Source organism: Aedes albopictus, chromosome 1, assembly GCF_035046485.1.
Source record: "Aedes albopictus strain Foshan chromosome 1, AalbF5, whole genome shotgun sequence".
Lineage (NCBI taxonomy): Eukaryota > Metazoa > Arthropoda > Insecta > Diptera > Culicidae > Aedes > Aedes albopictus.
In genome coordinates this window covers 311553411-311574007 of record NC_085136.1, presented here as the reverse complement: position 1 = coordinate 311574007, position 20597 = coordinate 311553411, and the positions used below count along the sequence as shown (strand labels likewise).

The 20597-nt window shown below is 41.1% G+C and overlaps 1 protein-coding gene across 2 annotated transcripts; it reads right to left on the bottom strand.

Annotated features, from left to right (window-relative positions):
- Positions 1–2353: 2353 nt before the first annotated feature.
- LOC115260811 (RNA-binding protein cabeza) lies at positions 2354–12270 on the bottom strand. Of its 2 annotated transcripts, XM_029862130.2 has the most exons (8): positions 12097–12270; positions 11726–11947; positions 11127–11262; positions 10041–10078; positions 3718–3830; positions 3402–3642; positions 2935–3334; positions 2354–2873 (listed from the first exon to the last, which is right to left on the bottom strand). In XM_029862130.2, the coding sequence occupies exons 1-8, from the start codon at positions 12104–12106 to the stop codon at positions 2837–2839; spliced, it is 1197 nt and encodes a 398-aa protein (XP_029717990.2). In that variant the 5' UTR covers positions 12107–12270; the 3' UTR covers positions 2354–2836. The 2 variants fall into 2 exon arrangements, with proteins under 2 accessions (XP_029717990.2, XP_062703130.1); XM_062847146.1 differs by lacking the exons at positions 10041–10078; positions 12097–12270 and having other exon boundaries at positions 11726–11941.
- Between the last annotated feature and the right edge of the window lie 8327 nt (positions 12271–20597).

The following is a 20597-nucleotide window of genomic DNA, read 5'->3' as shown; positions in this document are numbered from 1 at the left end:
AAAAAAATAAAATATTTTTTCGTTATACTCCTTATGCTATACATTCCATATAACTACATGTATTGTGTAGACGGGACAAGATGGGTCACCCTAATTTTTCGGTATGTTTGCAAAGTTTTTGAAAATGTTTTATTTTTCATGGAAAGGCTATTCTGAGACCTACATTATCGAAGCGATGAGAGCACTGAAAATTTGAGAACATATTTTTTAAATTTTCCTTCAAAAACATAGGTTTTCAAAGTCCGTTTATGGCTACCCGAACAAAAATCTTCTAGTTCTGAGAATAATCTACCGATATGTTTCAACACTTTCTTCATGTAATCTGTACGTCTATGAAGCTTAGATGTATAGAGAAAAACTAGAAGATATAGTATTTTTGGTTGGAGGAAAATCAAGTTTTCTTATAGCTGACCCATCTTGCCCCCGTTAAAATGAGGTGGGGCAAGATGGGTCATGTTTTGAAAATTGTTTGTCAAGACGCAGGTTTCAAACTTTATATCCTTTTTATACTCTTATATCATAGCTGACTAGTGTATCTGAGAGTCGTGGTAGAATACCGTGAAATGCGATTTATATTCAGAAAGTTATAGGGATCCATTTCTTAGGTGACCCATCCTGCCCCCACTTACCATATATATGAATGCGGAACAAATCTTATATTTTGACGTTTTTCGTTGAGAAAATGTGAATTACTTAAAAGGTGACCCGTCTTGCCCCGCACTTTTTTCACGGCGCAAAATCAATCACTTTTTAAAACTGCTTGTTTAACATCATATTTTGTATTTAATGAACTTTTTATCGACTTTTAGCATAGCTAACTAGTGTATTAAAGAGTAGCGGATGAATACAAACCAATACGATTTGTATTTACAAAGTTATGGTGATCCATCCTTAGGTGACCCATCTTGCCCCGCCCCACCCTGTTATTGTTTTATGTTCTGTCTATTCACAACAATTATTTACGTTCTATTGTACCCAGCACATACCTATCTTTATGGTATCAACTAACTACCTGTGTATAGGGCACTGTACTGTTTTGATTTTGTATGGCATTTTGACGTTTCGTGGCCTTGTTTACAAAATTTCTGTAGGAGTGAAAGAGAAGGACATAATTTTATGCAAGTTAACTTAAACTCTTCATGCAATATTGCACACAAGGTTGTATTCCAGTGTATTGAATACAATTTCATAAGCTGCGATATTATTTTAAACAATTTACTACATATTTCGTATTTCATCGATCGTGCCCCTTTGGAAGTCTTCTACCTTGATACCTTGTTGACTAAAAAGTAACTTTTCTCCAACGCCGAGCTTATAGTAGAGCACCATCTTCGTCAGTCTTGGGCGATGTTTCTGTAGTACGTAGGAGTCGTCTCCATTTCCATTCTACTTGGTCCATGGCTATGTGTCTGCAGTTTCGCACTCTGCGAAGGATCCGCAAATCGTTCTCTACTTGATCGACCCACCTTGCTCGCTGCGCACCACGTTTTCTTGTACTGGCCGGATGACTCTCGAGAACTATTTTAGCAGGGTTGCTATCCGACATTCTGATAACGTGACCCGCCCACCGTAGCCTCCCAATTTTCGCGGTGTGGACGATGGTTCGTTCACTCAGCAGCTGATGCAGTTCGTGGTTCATTCGTCTTCTTCAAGTCCCGTCTTCCAACTGCACTCCGCCGTAGATGGTACGCCACACCTTCCATTTGAAAACTCCAAGGACACGTTGGTCCTCTGCACGTAGGGTCCATGTTTCGTGCCCATAGAAGACTACCGGTCTAATCAGCGTTTTGTAGATTGTTAACTTCATGTGACGGCGAGCTTTGTTCTATCGTAAAGTTCTGCAAAGTCCAAAGTAAGCTCAATTACGTGCCACAATGCGTCTCAGAATTTCTCTGCTGGTGTCGTTGTCGGCGGTCACCAAGTACACGAATTCTTCAACCGCCTCGATTTCATCACCGTCGATAGAAATTCAGGGTGGCGGGCGTGGTGCTTCCTCCTTGGAGCCCTTTGCCATCATGTTCTTTGTTCGACACATTAATAACTAATCCGATTCGCCTGGCTTCATTCTTTAGTCGGATGTACGTCTCCGCCCTCGTCTCAAATTTGCGAGCTATAATATCTATATCATCATCGAAACCAAGCAGCTAGACGGACTTCATGAAAATCGTTACACTCGTGTTTTCCCCGCTCTCCTTATTACACCCTCTAAACTCTCTAATCTGCCATAGCTGATGATGAATCGATGAACAAGTGATGTGCGGGCACGTTGTATTCGCGGCATTTCTGCAACACCTACCTACCGTTTATATAATAAGACCAAGGATTTCTCTTAAATTTACGAGTTCGCCGCGAATATTGTTGTAGTGATTATTTATTTCGTGTCATTTCTTTCACTTTTTTACAGTGTTTTTTCATTCAAAACATTCGTATTGATGTCCCTAATGCGCTATCCAATACCTACCTGTTTCACAGTAGCATGACCTAAAATCTCGCTTATCGATTCGACATCAGATTCAATTGACACCTTAACAAAGAAATGACTGTTCCTACGAGCTAAATGTTGTACACAGTGTTGGGTTACGACTTTCTTAAATGGTTTAAAATAATGCTTACAAGTCTTCCCACAGAATTGGGAAGGTCTACTAACGGGAAAGCAAAACAAGCTGCTTTCCAGTTGATACTGTCGTCAAGTAGTCAAGGGTTAGGAAATTCAAGCAAATTTTACGTGACTGTGATTGTTTTCTTTTCTGGTATGATTGGGGTGCGACCTGGCGAGATGAACGTGGGAGACTGATTTACCTTACGTTTAGTGTGTGGAATATCTAGTAATTCTGGTTTAGTACGGCCGTTGTCGCTGATCCCGGTTTCGGTCGCTGTAGAATAAGGAAGGGAGTTAATACATGGATTCCTCTGATCGCCTTTAAATAGACTTACCCTCCACGCATGGCACCGCCGCCGCTACCGCCATATCCTCCATCACGGTTACCGCCACCAAAACCTCCACGACCGCCGCCGCCGCCGCTATTGCGCTGACCGCCTCCGAACGATCCACGACCCCCACCCCGGCCTCCTCCGAAACCGCCACCACCGCCTCCTCCGGCGGCGCCATCGCCCTTCGGAGCCTTACACCGGTTGCACTCGTTTCGCCAGGCAAAGTTCTTATTGCTGCATTCGCCACAGGTCCAGTCTCCTTCGCGTTCCTGACCGCCACCACCACCGCCGCCGCCGCCACCTCCACTTCCGAAGCGACCACCACCCTGCTGGCCACCTCCTCGACCTCCTCGATCACCTCCATCCCGATCGCCGTAGCCTCCGCGATCACCACCTCCGCCACCTGCGTTAGAAACATTATTTCGATTTAAATCGTCGTCCCTGTTCCTTGTTCCCAACCAAACACTTACGTCCACCGAATCCGCCCTTGTTGAAACCGCCTCGATTTCCTCCCTTGTTCTGCCAGGTGTTGTAACGCTGTGCCAACGAAACCTTGATGACGGATCCGTTGAATTCCTTGTTGCCGAACCAACCGATGGCGGACTGAGCAGCATTGGCATCCTCATAGGTGACGGTGGCCTCGCCCTTCATATTGCCCGTTTCCTTGTCTTTGTACATCCAGATCTTTGGCTTCATGGTACGTTTGTCCTTCTGCAATGTCCAACCCAGATCATGAGAGTGTGAGAAAGATCGTGTTCGACATAGCAGGGTCAATCAACAACATACCTTGATCAAACCGATCGATCCGAAATGTTCGGCGATTTCCTCCTCGGTTGTTTCCGGGTTCATGCCCTGGACGAAGATCGTATCCTCTTGGGTGACCATTTCACCACCATCTCCTGGTTAAGGTGAACCGAATCGAATCGGGAGAATCGCGAGATTCCATGGCGATCGAGAGCCAAGATTCAAAAGTAAAGAACAAACAGAGAGTGAGAGAAGAAAGACGAGCATTAGTAATGACACGAAGCTGGAGCTACTAAAGTTGTTTTCACTTATAACTACAGCTGTCTAGAATTTAACCGATTTTCTTCTTTTGTTTTACTATTGAACAAGTTGAAAATACTCTATTAATTTCCTTTTGAACCAAAGAACACTCTACTTTTGTTGTAACCTTCGACGCATTACTCAATTTGTGGAACGCTTATTTACTCTTTTTACGAACTATGGTTTAAACCTTTTCTATATACTCTCGATTCAGTACCATTCATCTGATAGCCAGTGTGTGTTTGCAAAATTGTCTAATTTAGGAATCGTCGGAAATTGTAAACCCTTTTGTGTTGAAGTTCATAAACACTCTTAATCTAAAATGTGTTTTTATTGCCTTCCACGACGTTGACCAGACCATAAGATATCCCCAAGGTATTTCATTTCCAGAAACCTTCGACACTCGATTTATCGACACCGTCGTTCATCTTTTCAACAATAAATTTAAATATGTACTCATAGCGGTCAATCGATTACTAATTACAGCGCTTGATAATTGGTGAGCTTGTTCCATGCTCTTGTTTAATTAATAAAAAAATATATATCCAAACAAGCTTTAGGAAACTGCATTCAGCTAGTGTTTTATGTGGATTTGCTTATGATTTTACTCATTGCTTTGCTTCTAGTTGTGCTTATTATTTGTGATGAAGTGATGAGGATTGTATGACTGAACGAGACCAAATGTTGCATACTACAATAAGGAATATCAATTAAATTCATTTGATTTCGTTAGAGGCTTTGGTGCAACATTTAAAAGGGCATACATATCAACATAGGCGAACAATGACTTCGCGTTCGTACGTCGCTGTTAAGCCCCCATTAACTCATATATCAAACAGAAATCATTTAACTTAAAGAGCAGTGATGATCTTGTAGTTATCTTCAGAAACACCTATATGATTGACAGTAATTGCTCTAAAGTAAGATTAGATTGAAAATATAGGTAAACATGTTGGAAGTTAGGTAGCGTTGAACGCTCGGGTAGCGTCGAACCATCAGGTACGTGAATGGCTGCAGTATTGTTGGTAGGTACAATTGTTGGAGAGATGGCAGAGGTATGAAGTTTAGAAGAAAAATGTTGAATTGTATATACCTGAATGGAATAAAGAGTGTGGCGGTTGCAGATTGAGGTATCAGTCGGCAGCCGTCTAGTTTGATGGAAGATGTCTTGCGTTCTTTTTATTTATTATTAAGAAACAGGCATCGACGGAGCTAGCCTCGCTATGGTCTGCGTGGCCATGGTGGACTAGCTTCCAACAAAACACACGTCAAAACTCAGAACCCTCGGATAAAATAAACCGTAGAATTTCGTTCTCCAGGAAATCGCAGCATCCTTCTTAATTATTTTACAGGATTGTTTTCATTTACAGATTTTGTTTGGAAAACGGTTTCCAACATCCACGGGATTTGTTCTTCAATTTGAATGCCTTGTGCAGCGTCAAAAACTCCTCAACATCTGAGCTTGTTCTACAGTTATCAGCAATACTTATTTTCCACCATTAACCCTTTATAAGGCAGTGGCAACTATATTGCCACCTACTGTTTTTATTTTTGTCTACTCTATACCTAACTAGGGGAACTTACGTATTCTCGGCAGTTTTGTTCTCTTCGTCATGGAGGGTTTTTTGAAACCTGTAGGCCTCAGAGTTGGCCTCAAATCCTTCCCAACCAAGCTGAGTTATATGTCCAAATATGCCCTCAAAAACCCCCCCATGACGAAGAGAACAAACCTGCCGATAATACCCATCGTCACCCTATATATTTCAAACTTTTTTTTTGGTTTACACAAAATTGGGATAACTAACAATGCTTGGTATTTATTGGTACTAATCAAAGCTTAAACAACAATATAGGAGTCGTTTGTAGTCTCAAAAATGGCTAAATTTGTTTACTGCGTAAAGAGAATTAGCTTAAACTTATTGTAAAACTATAGATGTGGTAAATATTTCAAGAAATAATAAAATTATGGGTTGACATGAGCTGGACTACACAGTTCATATTAGGGGTTGTGGACGCATAAATGTCCCATGTGCAAAAACAGACAATCGAGAAAATCGCGTAAGTGCTGTGAACGATTCTCGGTGGGAAACAAGAAAATGGAGTGTGGCGCAGACGCAAGCATCACAAGCTATACCAAGTGTACAAAGATGCGAAGATTATGAAACGTATAAAATACGGCAGACTTCAGAGGGCTGGACACGTACTGCGAATGTCGACAGAAAGAATAGCGAAAACAATATTCAGCAGGGAACCAGGTAGAGGTTAGCGACTTCGTGAGTGGCCGTGAAAGCTCTGGTTGCACGCGGTTTAAGAAGATCTGCGATCCCTACACGTTCGAGGAAACTGGAAGAACATCGCCCAAGACTGACGAAGATGGTGCTCTACTATACGATCGACGTTGGAGTAAAGTTACATTGTAGCCAACAAGATACCAATGGTGGAAATTGATCGCGAACGTGTGCTTACGCGCTTCAAAAAAATGCCATCGCATCGCAAACCTTTACTGTGCGATGGTGTTCTACTACAACTAATTACCTTTAAGTGTACAAAAAATGGCAACAAACCAAGTGTTCTACATTGTGATCCTTCTGGCGAACCAACTGCGATTCTGCTCGTTCGACATTTGTTTTGTGTTGGTTCGTCGTTCCGGGAAATCGGGAATCGTTCTCTCTTTTTGGGTTCGCGAGCGCGTGAGTAAAGATTGTGTTTGATGCGAACCAAAAACACGTCAAACGCATAATGCTTTCCACCAATGCAAGATACATATCAAGGTAGGTATGCAAAACGAGAAAAAACAGTCAATTTGTAAGTAGAGTGAAATTATAATATCTTGTTGCAACCATCTAATGAGGTATTAGCAAAGGTTGGTCGGAATATATGTAATAATTGGCATCAGACTGAAATGATGTGTTGGGAAATATCGCATTATGACGAAGTCAATTTTTACCGTATATTATGTATTCTTTTCAGTAGAATGTTGCAATGTTTGTTCAACCGAAAATATTCATCAGTAGATTCATAAAACCGCCATAGAAAATATATTCAGGTAATAGTACTTGATGATTATACTACAAGTAACTCACAGTCGTACGTGTGCGCACTTAGAATCAAATAATTCCCTTCAATAATCAAAGTGCATCGTTCTAATCTAAATTAAGCGTCGTTCGCAATTATAATGTCCATTTGTGGAATCCGTCGAACTTAAATCTGGTGTGTGCATATCATACCGTGAGGTCGCCATTCACCGCTCATGCCCCATTCACCGCTCATTTTGGGTCAATCATACAAAAATGATCAAATGTTAGTAAAGTATCATATCAAAAGTGAATGTAACATGCTGCCACATTAAAAAACTTTCATTTCACCAAGCTTTTATATGGGTGTACCTGAAAACACGTTCTCAAAAAATATTTCTCACACTGCGCTGCAGGACAACATGGGAACTGTTCAGGGCAAACAGCGGAAAAAAACATCCAACAGGTAAAACCCGTTAAAGATTCCATTTTGACAAAACAGGATGAACTGAACGTCATGAATCATCAATACTTTGGTAAATAAAAGTTATTTTGTTTTTATAAATGAATAGTTTTTGTGATTCCATGAAAAAATAACCCAGTGAGCGGTGAATGGATCCGTTATGAGCGGTGAATGGATGCATGAGCGGTAATAGGAGCCAAGAGATAACACATTTGAATTTTTATTTTCTCGGTTGTAAACATATTTTACAATCGTTCTATATTTTTTCTATAATAACAACATAATTGTTGAGTTGTTAACGTAAATTAAAGTGCAATATTCGCAAACGTCGATTTTTAATGTCATATACTTTACAAAAATGCCGTTAAATGAGCGGTGAATGGCGACCTCACGGTATATACTATATCATAGTTGATTTTGTGCTCCATATAAAGAAATTCCTTTCGATAGTGATCAAAACGCTATTATGTGCGACTGTTTGTTTGTTTGCGAAGGATGAAATCCACAAATTGCATCATTAGTTTTGTCTACCCGTTAGATAATCAGATTATTGATCTTGAAGATTGAAATGAATTGCAAGGTGATCGATCACCTTTGGATTTTTGGAACGTTGACCAAATCGACACCAACATTTCAAAAGGGCGTAACTGCTTTTGGAATCATCACCTTCTTTTAAAGCTGTGGATCATGTGTTATGATTTCCATGTTTTTCACAACAACCAGATAGCAAAAACTCTCCTCTTTCCGACAACCACGGTGGTTTGAGTGTAAGGGAGGCAGTACGACCTACAGCTTTGAAAGAAGGCATTACTTCCAAATGCAGTTACGCCCTTTTGAAATGTTGGTGCCGAAATGTATCTTTTTCTCACACACATAAGAGAGGTAGAAGTAGAGGTTTTTACCAGTGCCACGAACCATCAATATCCACCACGAGCCACATCGACGCTAACAAAAAAAAAAAACTAAAAGTTGTATGCTACTCCGGTGTTGCCCCACCTACTAAACACGCTCCTTTTTGATTTTGTTGCTGAACTGGTTCGGTACTTATCTTATAAATCGACCAATATCGCTCACTTTTTTATTTCCTCCGCGGCAACAACACCTATCATTTTGTTTTCATTCTCGCACACTACTGCATCTACCTCGAAAACGTTCATATTTTAAGTGCGAAGTGTACGCAAAAACGAAAACGACCCTAACCCTAGTAGTATGTTGGGGTCAATATGACCCAGGCAGGCTCGTTGAATGCACACTACGCTATCGTGGTGTGAAAAACCTAACATATTAGGAGGGTTAATTTGTATCACCCGTCTCTACAGTCGCTCACAGCAACATCAATCCTACACACCCCACCAAGCATCCTCGTTTTGCGACTATCATCACTGATATGGATATGATTATCATGACTATCATCTCCATCTAGGTATTGCTGCGGGAATCAGATCACGGTACGCAAAACTATGCGTATGAAGTAGTACAAACATGACACGAAGTCACGAAATTCGTTTGGCATAGCTCAATTAGACAGATATGTCTGCTATCCACCTGTGTACGTCATGCATCTAGTCATGACTGCAAGACCCCTTTCAATTTGCCTGAAGCACACTCAGCAAGAGCAACTACCATCGCTGAAAAGCAGATAATTTACAAAGATAAATCGCTAGAGTTCGTCCCTTGGGTTGGAAACTTTACGCGAATTCAGACCTTTAAACAAACCCTTGTGGAAAAGGTTCAAATTTTATAGAAGCAAACAAAATAAAAACTGTCTGGTTTTCAGGAACCTATGGTGAGACATATATGTATACCTGCTTCTGGCTCTTCTGAAGTTTCGATATACATACCTACTCATTAGGCAGATTTTTTTTTTAATATTTGTTCCTCAATTTACGAATATGGTATTTCATTTCATTGACCTATAAATACAGTGCCGTTGTTGTTTATCAGTTTCTTGAAGTTGTGATTTCGACGATTACCGAGTTTTTAAACGGGAAAATCACCATTTAAATCCTTCTCCCTTCCGACCACCAGACTGCATTTTCCAGCGACGTGACAAAAATTCTGGATCTGGATATCGAGCCCATGACCATCTGTTTGCAGGTCGAACGTATAACATACCAGTAAAACGTTTGCCTATCCAGTAAATACAGGAAGTTATCCGGCATTACACGCACTTGATTACAAAAATTAGACAATTGAAGGGATTCCACAAGCCTCCTTTGCAATACACTGTTTTACCACGCTATCAAATCTTAGTCAGTTTTACCATAACACACTCTTTTGATCTTGACCGATAACCTAAGTTATTTTACTCTATTTTTACTCAGTTTGCTTTAAACCATTTGGCGGATATTACGAAGCAGTTAACCACGATTTTTTTTACTCAAAAAACTAACATTATCTTTTGAAACTCAAACATAACCTCGAAAGTGACGAAAGTGTTATTTTCCGTTAACTATCACTCAGACTTTTTTTTTCTCTTTCTCACATTTAACCAAATTTTTACTCCGAACAGCGAAAAATGTAGTGAAACAAAAAAAAAGTATATAATATAAGATAATGTTATCACCGAACAGTCGATCGGTGTTTACCTTTGTTATTATAACCACCCTTGTTGCCGGCGCCACTGCTATAACACACGAAACCAAACCATTGCGTTACACATTTTGCGAATTTTCAGTTTTTTTTTGTTTGATTGGATTTGATAGTTGTAGAGAATTGAGGGTCAGTTGTTGTCAGTTTGTTGAAAGATGGGACGATTGGCATACGACGACGACGCACACACACGAGTAAAGATTTTTTTTTGTATGGAAGGAGTTGCAAATATTGATGGGATGTTATAAGTAAGGACATGGCTACATTTTTTGGAGTAGTTCAGTGTTAATTGTTAGCAGGACATGAGTAGCTCTTGCTGAAACCGGTTTTTAATTTTCACATTTTGTTTGATCTGAGTAGATGAAGCCCTTGTTTGCTAATGGTTTGAAAGAATAATTAAGTAGCTTTATCTCATACTGGTTAAAGTTAAAACGAATGAAGGAAAAATACACCAAGGATTGCTATTTCTACATAAACCATCTTTTCAATAGAAAAACGGTGTTCATGGTCATTAAATAAGCAAGAATTACTCATAAATGGGAGAAGGATACATATTTTTTCATGATGTACTAAATGGAAAGGAATGATAAGTGGATGGATGATTAGATATCAGATTGGTAGGATACAGTTGGTTTAACTTTGTTTGTTTTACAATAGCAATTCAATAGCATTTAAAAAATCTTGTATTCAGTTGAGCGACACTTAAGAAGAAGAAAGAAAACGTTTGATTTGTTTACAAACACAACTGTATCCTAACAATACATCCAACAATCTTGTTTTCATTCAATATAAATACAAGAAAAGTATACTGGCAAACAATAAGAAATATGTAGTCAATTACCTGATTCTATCAAGAGAATACGATTAATATTATATAACAGTTATGCCAGTATACACTATTTTTCTAAAAATACCACTTAGGAGGAAAATGCCAAGAAAGGCGGGACAGACGAGATGAGCAACTAACTATGAATATGGGCTGAGAGTGTGTGCGTGCGGTCTGTGTATTTGAATGTGATTTTTTTTTGTTCGTGAGCAAGGTCGTCTCTCTTTGAACATCAGACAAGGAATGGATTCCTCACCTGTAGCCACCGGATTGGTTACCACCTCGAGGTCCGCCGTTTCCGTAGCCACCGCCACCTCCACGGTTGCCTCCTCCGTAGCCACCGTCGCGGTTTCCACCGCCGTAACCGCCGTCACGGCCGCCGGATTTGTAATCTGTAACAACAAGAAGAAGAACATTGTAGAACAAGTAGGTATCGTACATAGATGACTTTTAGGACCATCCTCTTTACTCGTGTCACAGTGGGGCCGAATTTCAACAGCTTCCGGATTAATGCAATAGATGACTTAAAAATGATTTGTGGAATAAAATTTTCACTCTCAGTCAACAAAGTGCATTCTATTTATCGAAAGCGCTTTGTACGGTTATTCCCTAATGAGGGTCTAATTATACAAGAGACGACATTCAATTCATTCTAAAGCCCGGAACACAGCGTCAATAGATGATTGAATAAAGATATGTCGAAATGACATTTTCAGCAATGGTAGCAACAAGCTGTCGCTTCCTTTGGCGAAATATTCGCACCGGTTTGAACAGACCCTAAGCGCGTAGAGGGCAAAAAGTGAGGTTAAACCTTTAAAGTCGGAAATAACAAAAATATCGATCCTAGAGGCTTACCATTTTGCGCACCGTATCCGCCGCCCGCTGAGCTCGGGGGCTGACTGCCGTAGCCACCGACCGAAGGTGGAGGAGCATTGTAGCCACCACCGCCGCCGCCTCCACCACCTCCGCCCATCGGCGGCGGTTGGCTGAAATTGGTCGACGAAAGCGCCGGCGGAGGTACCGAAAATTGCATTGAACCGCCGTAGTCCTGAGGAGCACCTCCGTAACCGGAATATTCTGCACATGGAAAATGAGGGGGAAAATTAAGAACGATAAGGACCTGTGTACCACCGGGCATATTTTTCAAGATGGAGGACAAGCCGCCGTGCGGCAACCGCGAATGCCCATTTTTGCAAAGTTAGTTTTAGCTAGGAAATAACACTTACGGTCGGCCATTGTTTACTGCTTTCGGTTACACTTGATCAACTGCACAAAACAACGATGTAATTTCTGGCTTTTGAAGCAAACTTCCGGATTTTGGATCACTTTTCGGTGGTGAAAAAAAACTCACACGCGTCTTCTCGCGGGTAGAGAAAAACGCAGAATGATTTTCAGCGACAAAAATGCCAAAATGGGGTGATCGTTTCTACCTGGGCGGTCACATTACGCCTACCGGGTGGGCCTAACAATTTGGTGTGCGGTACTAGATTACAGTGGGAGCACAAAATTATGGACATCAAGATACGACCAGAGAAAAATCCATTTTCGCTACACTGAACGGCGGCTTGCGGTGAAAATTATTGTTCGTGCAGTTGAAAATCGGAATTTTCGACACGCGAAAATCGATGTTTCTCCTAAACCGTGTGTCGGACGTACGTCGGGCACAGTGCGCTGGATAGAGGGCCAGATCCGCTGTCCAGCGCACTACGTCCGACGTTAGGTTTCACGTATAGATTTTGAGAAAATTCGATTGTCGTGTGTGAGGAAACTTCGGGTTTCAACCGCGACGACAATACTATCACAGACAAACAGACGTAACACTTGCAAAATTTCCATCGACCACGCTTTTAACGATCATTTTAAATTTTCATAGTTGTGGCTTTCACAACCAGAGACGCGCGCATCGTTTTTCTATGCGTTTGACGTTTCACACTAGCGCCTTCTGTTGACGATATTGCACAACACAGTGATTCGTGCAACTTTTCCACCAGGTGATGGAGGTGTGAATTGGGCGATGGATTTCCATGAAAATCGTTCAAGGTGTTACGTCTGTTTGTCTGTGTTACTATTCTGAGGGTCAATTTAAATGCACAACGCCACTAAATTTGTGCAGACTGAGTTTCTTTTTAATTCAACAGAATTATGTTTTCAATTTTACCATGGACTGGATTTTCAATTAAAAAAAGTTTCTGTTGGCAACCGGATTCGAACCAAGAATCTTGACATCACCATGCTCGCACGCTACCACTCAGCTATCGAACCGGTTGATGTGAGAAGAAACAAAACGCACACAAGAAGCGTTGGTGGGTTGATGATCATGTTTTGCCATGGTAAATTTAAAAACATTTTTGTGCTTGTCATTACTGCAAAGCTCCTTTCAGTGTAGGGGCTTGTTCACAAATATTGTCTATCCGGTTGGAATCAGGACAGAAAAATTGCCATTTCCTTGGACCACAAGTGTCGCATCTGTTTCGCATCTAGTGCGCTGTGTTGCTGACAACAACGGTAAGGATGCGCACTACTTTTAACATGATTCAAAAACGTCGCGAGTTGGATCGCGTCGCAACTTGATTGTGCGAAGTCCGGTTTGGTGGCGGCCCGACAATAGGGCACTGCATGAAATTCACTCCTTCTCTTTCACTCTTACAGAAATTTTGTAAACAACAAGGCCAAGAAACGTCAAACTCCCATACAAAATCAAAACAATGCAGTGCCCTATATCATAACGGAGAGGGTGAGTGTATGTCCTTTATGGTGTTACAGCCTGCTTTTAACAATGCTCGGAAGCGCCTGGACAAGCTCCTCATCGCACTAGCCAGAAATCCAACGAAGCGTGTCGAATATTCTGCGTTTCTGGCCGAGTACTTAGCATTGGGTCACATGAAGGAGGTCCAATCTGTGAGTGATGACGACGGTGGCTACTACATCCCGCACCATGCAGTAGGGTAAATTATGATGGTTGGACCGGTCCAAAAACCGATCATGGTTGGACCAATTTCAATAAAAGCAGATTTTGTTAATTTTTTTAAGGAAAAATGACCAGATATCTTAGTACAGTCAACGAGTAACCCTTTCTTCGATGAAATTATACCAACTTTCCTTAATTTGTTGGGAAAGCCTTTAAATATTTAAGGACTTTGTAGAGACCCACTCTAAGCACAATTGAGACTTGAAAATAACTCAATTTGGAACACCCACAAAATATATATATATTCTTTTACAAACTCGTAAACTTTTTGTGCTATACTGTTGCAAAAATATGTAATCTTCACGATGCTGTATTAAAAATTTACTATTTTCCATTAAAAATCTCATTAATTAGCGAAATTCGACAATCTAATTTTGATCATGATTGGTCCTACGTGTGATTGTGGTTGGACCAGGTTGGACCTAACCGTTACCATGATGGTTGCTATGACCGATTCAGCTTGTTTACAACTTTTTCACGCGCTGACAATTGAAAGTTTCAACGCGGTCTCGGTTTTGAAATAAATATTTGAGTGCTTGAATTGCAAATCAGAAGCTGTTCGTACCGATCTTTTAGAATGTCGTGTGCCGTGCGATTTCATGTGCGATTGTACGGTGTCAATCGAGGGGCGATTCACTGTACTGCGTTACTGATTCGAAAATACACGAATGAAAAAAATGCACAAAAATACATCAATACACGAGAAATTCAAAAATTAAGTAAAAATACGCCACATTCGGAAAATTGCACCAATTCGAAATAAAAATGCAAAAATGCACCAGTGCACGAAAAATACAATAAAAGTTCAAATTCGATTAAAATGCACAAATACGATAGAATTCATTGTTCAATACACGAATTCGAGAATAATTCATTGATATTGTTAAATAACGTAGAAAATTCAGCAGATGTTGATATTTACAAACACCGGGACCGGACGCCTGTAGATTCCTGAAGCTGGGAAGGATCCAAACTTCCGGAGCTTTCCTGAGTACAATCCACCAACAAACTTCACCGGGAAGTTTTTATTTCGATAGGGGACTGTAATCTATATATATAAAAATGAGTTTGAAGTCCCTTTGAGGCAACAAAACTCAAGAACGGCTGAACCGATCAGCATGACTCTAGCACGGTTCGGTTCGTATTCGTGGTGGCTGTGTTTATATGTACAAAAAGTTACGAAAATCAGCTAGAAAAGTAACAAAATTGAAAAATTTTGATTTTTCATGAGCTGGGAAGGAAATCAACATGATTGAAATGAAATCAATCTAGAGTGCGATGCTTTTATGAGCTTAACAGTTGTCAAAACACCACTGCTTGGCGAGACAAAGTTTGCCGGGACAGCTAGTGTTTAATAATTTTAAGACCTAATTTCAGGCAGATTAAAAGTAGCAAAATAAAAAACAAATGTGTTATGCTCATGCGAAGGTTGCCGAATGAGATGCTGGAGGAAGAGTTTACTAGTTTCCAAGTATAAGAGGAATTTTGCTCCAAATAAATTCCAACGTATATTGTAAAAATCCATCGGACGTTGAATCCAGGTTATTTTCTGAAAAATTTCTTTCGATTATTTTCTGAAATTCTTTCGGAGATTCCACCAAGATTTTCTTTCGAACTTTATGAACTTTCTTTGGAGAGAATATCTTCGGGGATTTTTAAGCGAAATTTATACAAGACTGCTCCAAGAATCCTTTTTGGAATTCATTACCTTAGTTTCATTTTATTTACATTTCTTGATATAGTCACACCGGAATTTTTACTTGTCAATTTAAAATAATTCCTCCACTATGACTGCTGATGGAATTCTTTTTGGTTCTGATTCACCTATTCCTCAAGATATGTACAGCGGAATTGCTTCAATAATTCGCAAGGCACTCAATCAGAACACGACATCTTGGTCCACAGTAATTCTTTTAGTAATTTCCTCTAATTAGCTCCATGAATTCCTTCTTCCATTTCTCTGTGAACCCCCTCATGCGGCTTTTGTTTTGAATTCTTTCTCAGATTCCTCTGAGAGTTGCTTCCTAGGTTCCTTCCCAGAATTCTTCGGAGAGTTGTTTCCGAGGTTGCTTCAGAGATGGCTCCTGGGATTTATCCTTGAATTCCTTCGGCGATTCATTCTAAGAAAACTCGGAAAAAAATCAAGACAAATTTGTGCATTCTATGTATTTCCATAAGGCATTTTAGGAGAGTCCCAGACATGTTCCCAGATGGAAACTCTTGGAAGAAATTCAAGAGAAAAAATCTGGAAGAGTTCCAGAACTAGTTCCAGAATGTGCTTCTAGAGGTATCTGAGAAAGAATTCTTGGATGGAACCAAGGATGGAATAAAGAACGCATGGAGAAATTTCTGTAGGCATCACACAATCATCTGTTGGACGAATCCGGACGGAACTACCGAAGACATTCCATAGAAGCTGCCGGGGAGAGAAATTCCGGGGGGAGTTCCAGGAAGTATCTGAGAACAAATGTAGTTCTTCTGTAGTAAGTTCGGAGGTAAGTCTTCGAAAAATCTCAGAAGGAAGTACCGGAGGAATCTCAAAATCAACTTTTCCGGTTCTGCTTCCTCGAATCTCGGGTCAGGAACGATTGTCAGTTTTGAAAATAATGTAGTTATTCGGGGTTTTGATATTTAAAATACGTTCGATTTACAATTTGTAGTTTGTTTACAAACATGAAGTCAAGCCCTAAGTGCAAAATTTGAAAATCGATTAAAAATACACATTAGTTCGAAAAATACTCCTTTATTGCATCAATACATGTCAATTCCATTTAATTCAAAAAAGTGCAAAAAATTGCAAAAATACAAAAAATACCCATTAATGCACCAAAAATACATCAATTCGATTTTCAATACACAGGGCTGCATCGAAAATACATGAGTGAATCGCCCCTCGGTGTCAATATAAACCCAGGAGTGGCGGACAGCACTCCTACGATCCGGTGCTCCTATGAAATAATAACCAACCTTACTGTATGCGCGGATGTTGGGCGGTAGGATCACCAACGTCTCACACTACTTGGGTTATCCAGTGCCATGCTAACCCATGTGTTGGCCCGAAGAAGACTGAGGAGGACCAATGACGGAAATAGAATCAGACGACTACATTGTAGATGTAGAGCGATGGGGAAAGCTTCTGTTTTAAAATGTGAGGACTCTTTTGAAGAAACTTGTAAATTACATATTGCCAAAATGAACGAATTGAATAATTACCAAACCATCTTGTTTTCTTTTATATGACAGCATCCACTTATCCGCGAGTGGTAATGGCGGCCGTGATTACAACTGAGTAGTTGGTAATTTGGGGTTCTGATGATATATGGGGATCGCCAACTGTTGACGTGTTTGTGTCACCAAGCGGTGGGTGAAGAGATTAGGAGGAAAATGAAATCTCTTAGATTTCCCACCAAGAAATTTGAAATTTCCATTCGCTGCTAGCGGATGAGTGGATAACGTCCTAAAGTATACGATTCTCCTTAGCATCAGATCCCATAACCAACCCCAGGAACAGCTCACGTGCACACTCAATCCCAAACTCGATGTTCGGTACTTTTTTAGCGGATAAGTTCGTCGAAACTACAAAATTGCTGAACACTCGGTGCTTTTCTCGAGCCTGTACTGAACATTGCATCAAAAACTACTGGCAACTGCTATTTTTCAAGATCATATGCTGTGTACGGTGAAAATAATTGCTGATATGTTCAGCACATCTAAGTTCTCCCCTGTAGTCAAAAAGTTCGGTAAACACTGTTACTGATCAGTCAGCAATCTTGAACTTTTCACTGAATGGTCGTCATTTTATTACCGTACGATTGTTAATCATGGCAGAGCTGTCAAACTGTTACAAAGCACGCCATCTTATTCTATTCTGTGTGCAGTGAAAGTAAAATTTCGAAGTTTTAAGCAGATAAAGTATAATTTTACCACAAACTTATTTTGTGATGAGTTTGTGATTTTACGGCTGTGGAAAACAAAATTGGAAGGAATTATCGAGTGCATATAACAGTGTGATGTAAGCACAAAGAATATCAGTGTAAGTACTTTGATTTTCACGTTTCTTTTTCCTTATAGAAATGCGCATCGGTAAACGAAAATATCGTGTACTTTTTCTTCTGGCGACGTCACCATTCGGACTCAAATGCACCACCAAGAAAGAGTTTTTATAAACAAATAGTGTAATTTTATTGTATTTTAATAAAGGGCTGGCTTCAGCATAATGGCATAAAGCTTACTAGTATATGTAAAACTCGACTTGAATTTTGACTACGTATTAAATTACCCCGAATGGTCCAACCATCATCATTTACCCTACACAAAACATCAAGCTCGACTACTGTGGGGGTTAGGTTCCACTAAGTCCAGAAAGCAAACTCGAATTTGGTTGATAGTAAGCTTCAAGCTACAAATATGATTTTATTAGTTCAGTTTATGGATTATAATATGATTTACTCACATATTTAGTGAACCCACTAGGAAAAGCGGATGATTGAGTCTGCAATATCAACTCCACGTTACGTCTAACCTGCCAATGAAACTACTGTTTACAATCTAGCTCTTACATTGCATGACATACACCTTACAATTGGGATCTATCCAGTAGCACACTAAGAATAATCCGTACTAAAGTTAGACTAAGTAGAATTTCAAATTTAGACGTACTACAATTTAGCGTTTAAGTAGAATATCTCAATTATTGGAATAGTAATGAATTTCAGTCTTCTATAGTAAGCACGTAGAGTGACTTTTCACTTTTTCACCAATGACATTTTCTCTCCTCCTTCTGTGCCTTGACGTTTCTCGGACAGCCGTTGGTCGCGTTTAGTGGAGTCGCCGTAACGAGGGACCTCGTCGTCACATACCCCCGCCCGTGAACCTTGGTACGATGCAGGGACCACCGGAACACTCGAGCCAGGTTCACAGTTCTCCACGACGTCCAAAACAGCAATTTTCGTGGCTGATCTTCGCAGGGTCCCGGTCGCCGTCCGCACGAGTGCTTGTCGAATTCTTCCGTCACGTCCTGGAAAAACTTGCTCAATCCTTCCCCGGATCCATTGATTCCGCATGGTATCGCCTACCACTAGAACTAAATCACCAACCACCAGATCTTTAGCTTCTTCGAACCATTTACTCCTTCGGGTGATGACAGGCAGGTACTCCTTAAGCCACCTTTTCCAAAACTGATCCGATATGTATTGCGCCAATTTCCAGCTATTTCGTAGAATTGCTCTTTGATCTACTGGTTCTGTAGGAAGAATCTTTACACCCGTAGAGCTGCCGAGTATGAAGTGGTTGGGCGTCAACGCTTCTTCATCTGCCGACTCCAACGGGATGTAGGTGAGCGGTCTAGAGTTGATCATGGCCTCAGCTTCATAGAGTATTGTTTCTAAGGTTTCGTCATTGGGTTTCCGAGGTGCTTCCAGGATGGCGCCAATTGCAACCTTTACCGATCGGACGAGCCTCTCCCATGCACCGCCCATGTGCGGAGTTGCAGGAGGGATGAAATTCCAGCTTGTTTGAGCGCTGGTAAAGGTAAGTGCGATCGCCTTCGTTTTAGTCTCGATCTCTGCCTTCAACTCGTTGCTCGCACCGTGGAAGCAGGTTGCGTTATCTGTCCAGAATTCTCTTGGTGGCCCCCGACGTGACACGAAGCGACGTACCGCCATAATACAGGATTCCGTGCCTAGCGAGTGTACAACTTCCAAGTGTATAGCCCTGGTGGTAAGGCAGGTAAAAAGGGCTATCCATCGCTTTGCATTGCTTCTGCCTAGCTTGACGAGGACGGGTCCAAAATAGTCCAAGCCAACAAAGGTGAAGGGTCGTACGAAGGCTGTTAATCTCATCGCTGGGAGTGGGGCCATAGCGGGTGGTTTCGGAGCAGCTTTCATAACCCGACACCAGATGCAGTTCTTGGCCACTTTCTCCACAACTGACCTAAGGTTGGCAATCTCGAAGCGCTGACGGATCTCGTTGACGATAGTTTCTCTGTTTGCATGGCGAAAACGGCGATGATACCAGTCTACGACGAGAAGTGTAATTGGATGTTGTTTGGGGAGAATCGCAGGAAACTTAGCTTCAGCTGGTGCATATGGTGCTGCGCCAATACGTCCGCGCATTCGCAGAATTCCGTCGTTGTCCAAAAAAGGCCAGGTTTTATAGATTGGGCTGCACTTCTCTACAATTCGATGACGTCCTTCCGGAGGGCCTTTAGACTTGGCAAGTACAGCAATTTCATCCGGAAAGGTTTCTATTTGTGCCATTTTCCACAGCGCCTGCTCGGACCGATGAAGCTCATTTTGATTCAAGGCGCCCAGTTCTAACGGTTGACCATCTCTTTTTCGGCCTAGGTTGTCAATGTAGCGCAACACATATGCCAAAGCACGATGAAGTCGGGTCCATGAGCTGAACCGCGAGATGTCGATATACGGAGCGAAGTGTCCAAGTTGTAGATGGGTGGAACGAAGTTCTTCATTGGCTTCTGGGATTGGATGTTCTACGGGCCACCGTTCTGTTGATTCATGCAAGAATGCTAAGCCTTGAAACCATGGATTTTCCATGGTTAGTTGTGGTCCGTTCTTCCATTTGGTAGCCCAGTCTGCTGCGTTTATTTTAGACGGAACCCATCTCCAATCCTTCGGTTCAGTTGACATCAAAATTTCACCCACACGAACGGAAACAAATTGATGGTACCTGCGGTGATTCTTGGATCGAATCCAGGCCAAACAGACACCGGCATCACTCCACATGAATTGCTGAGCGATA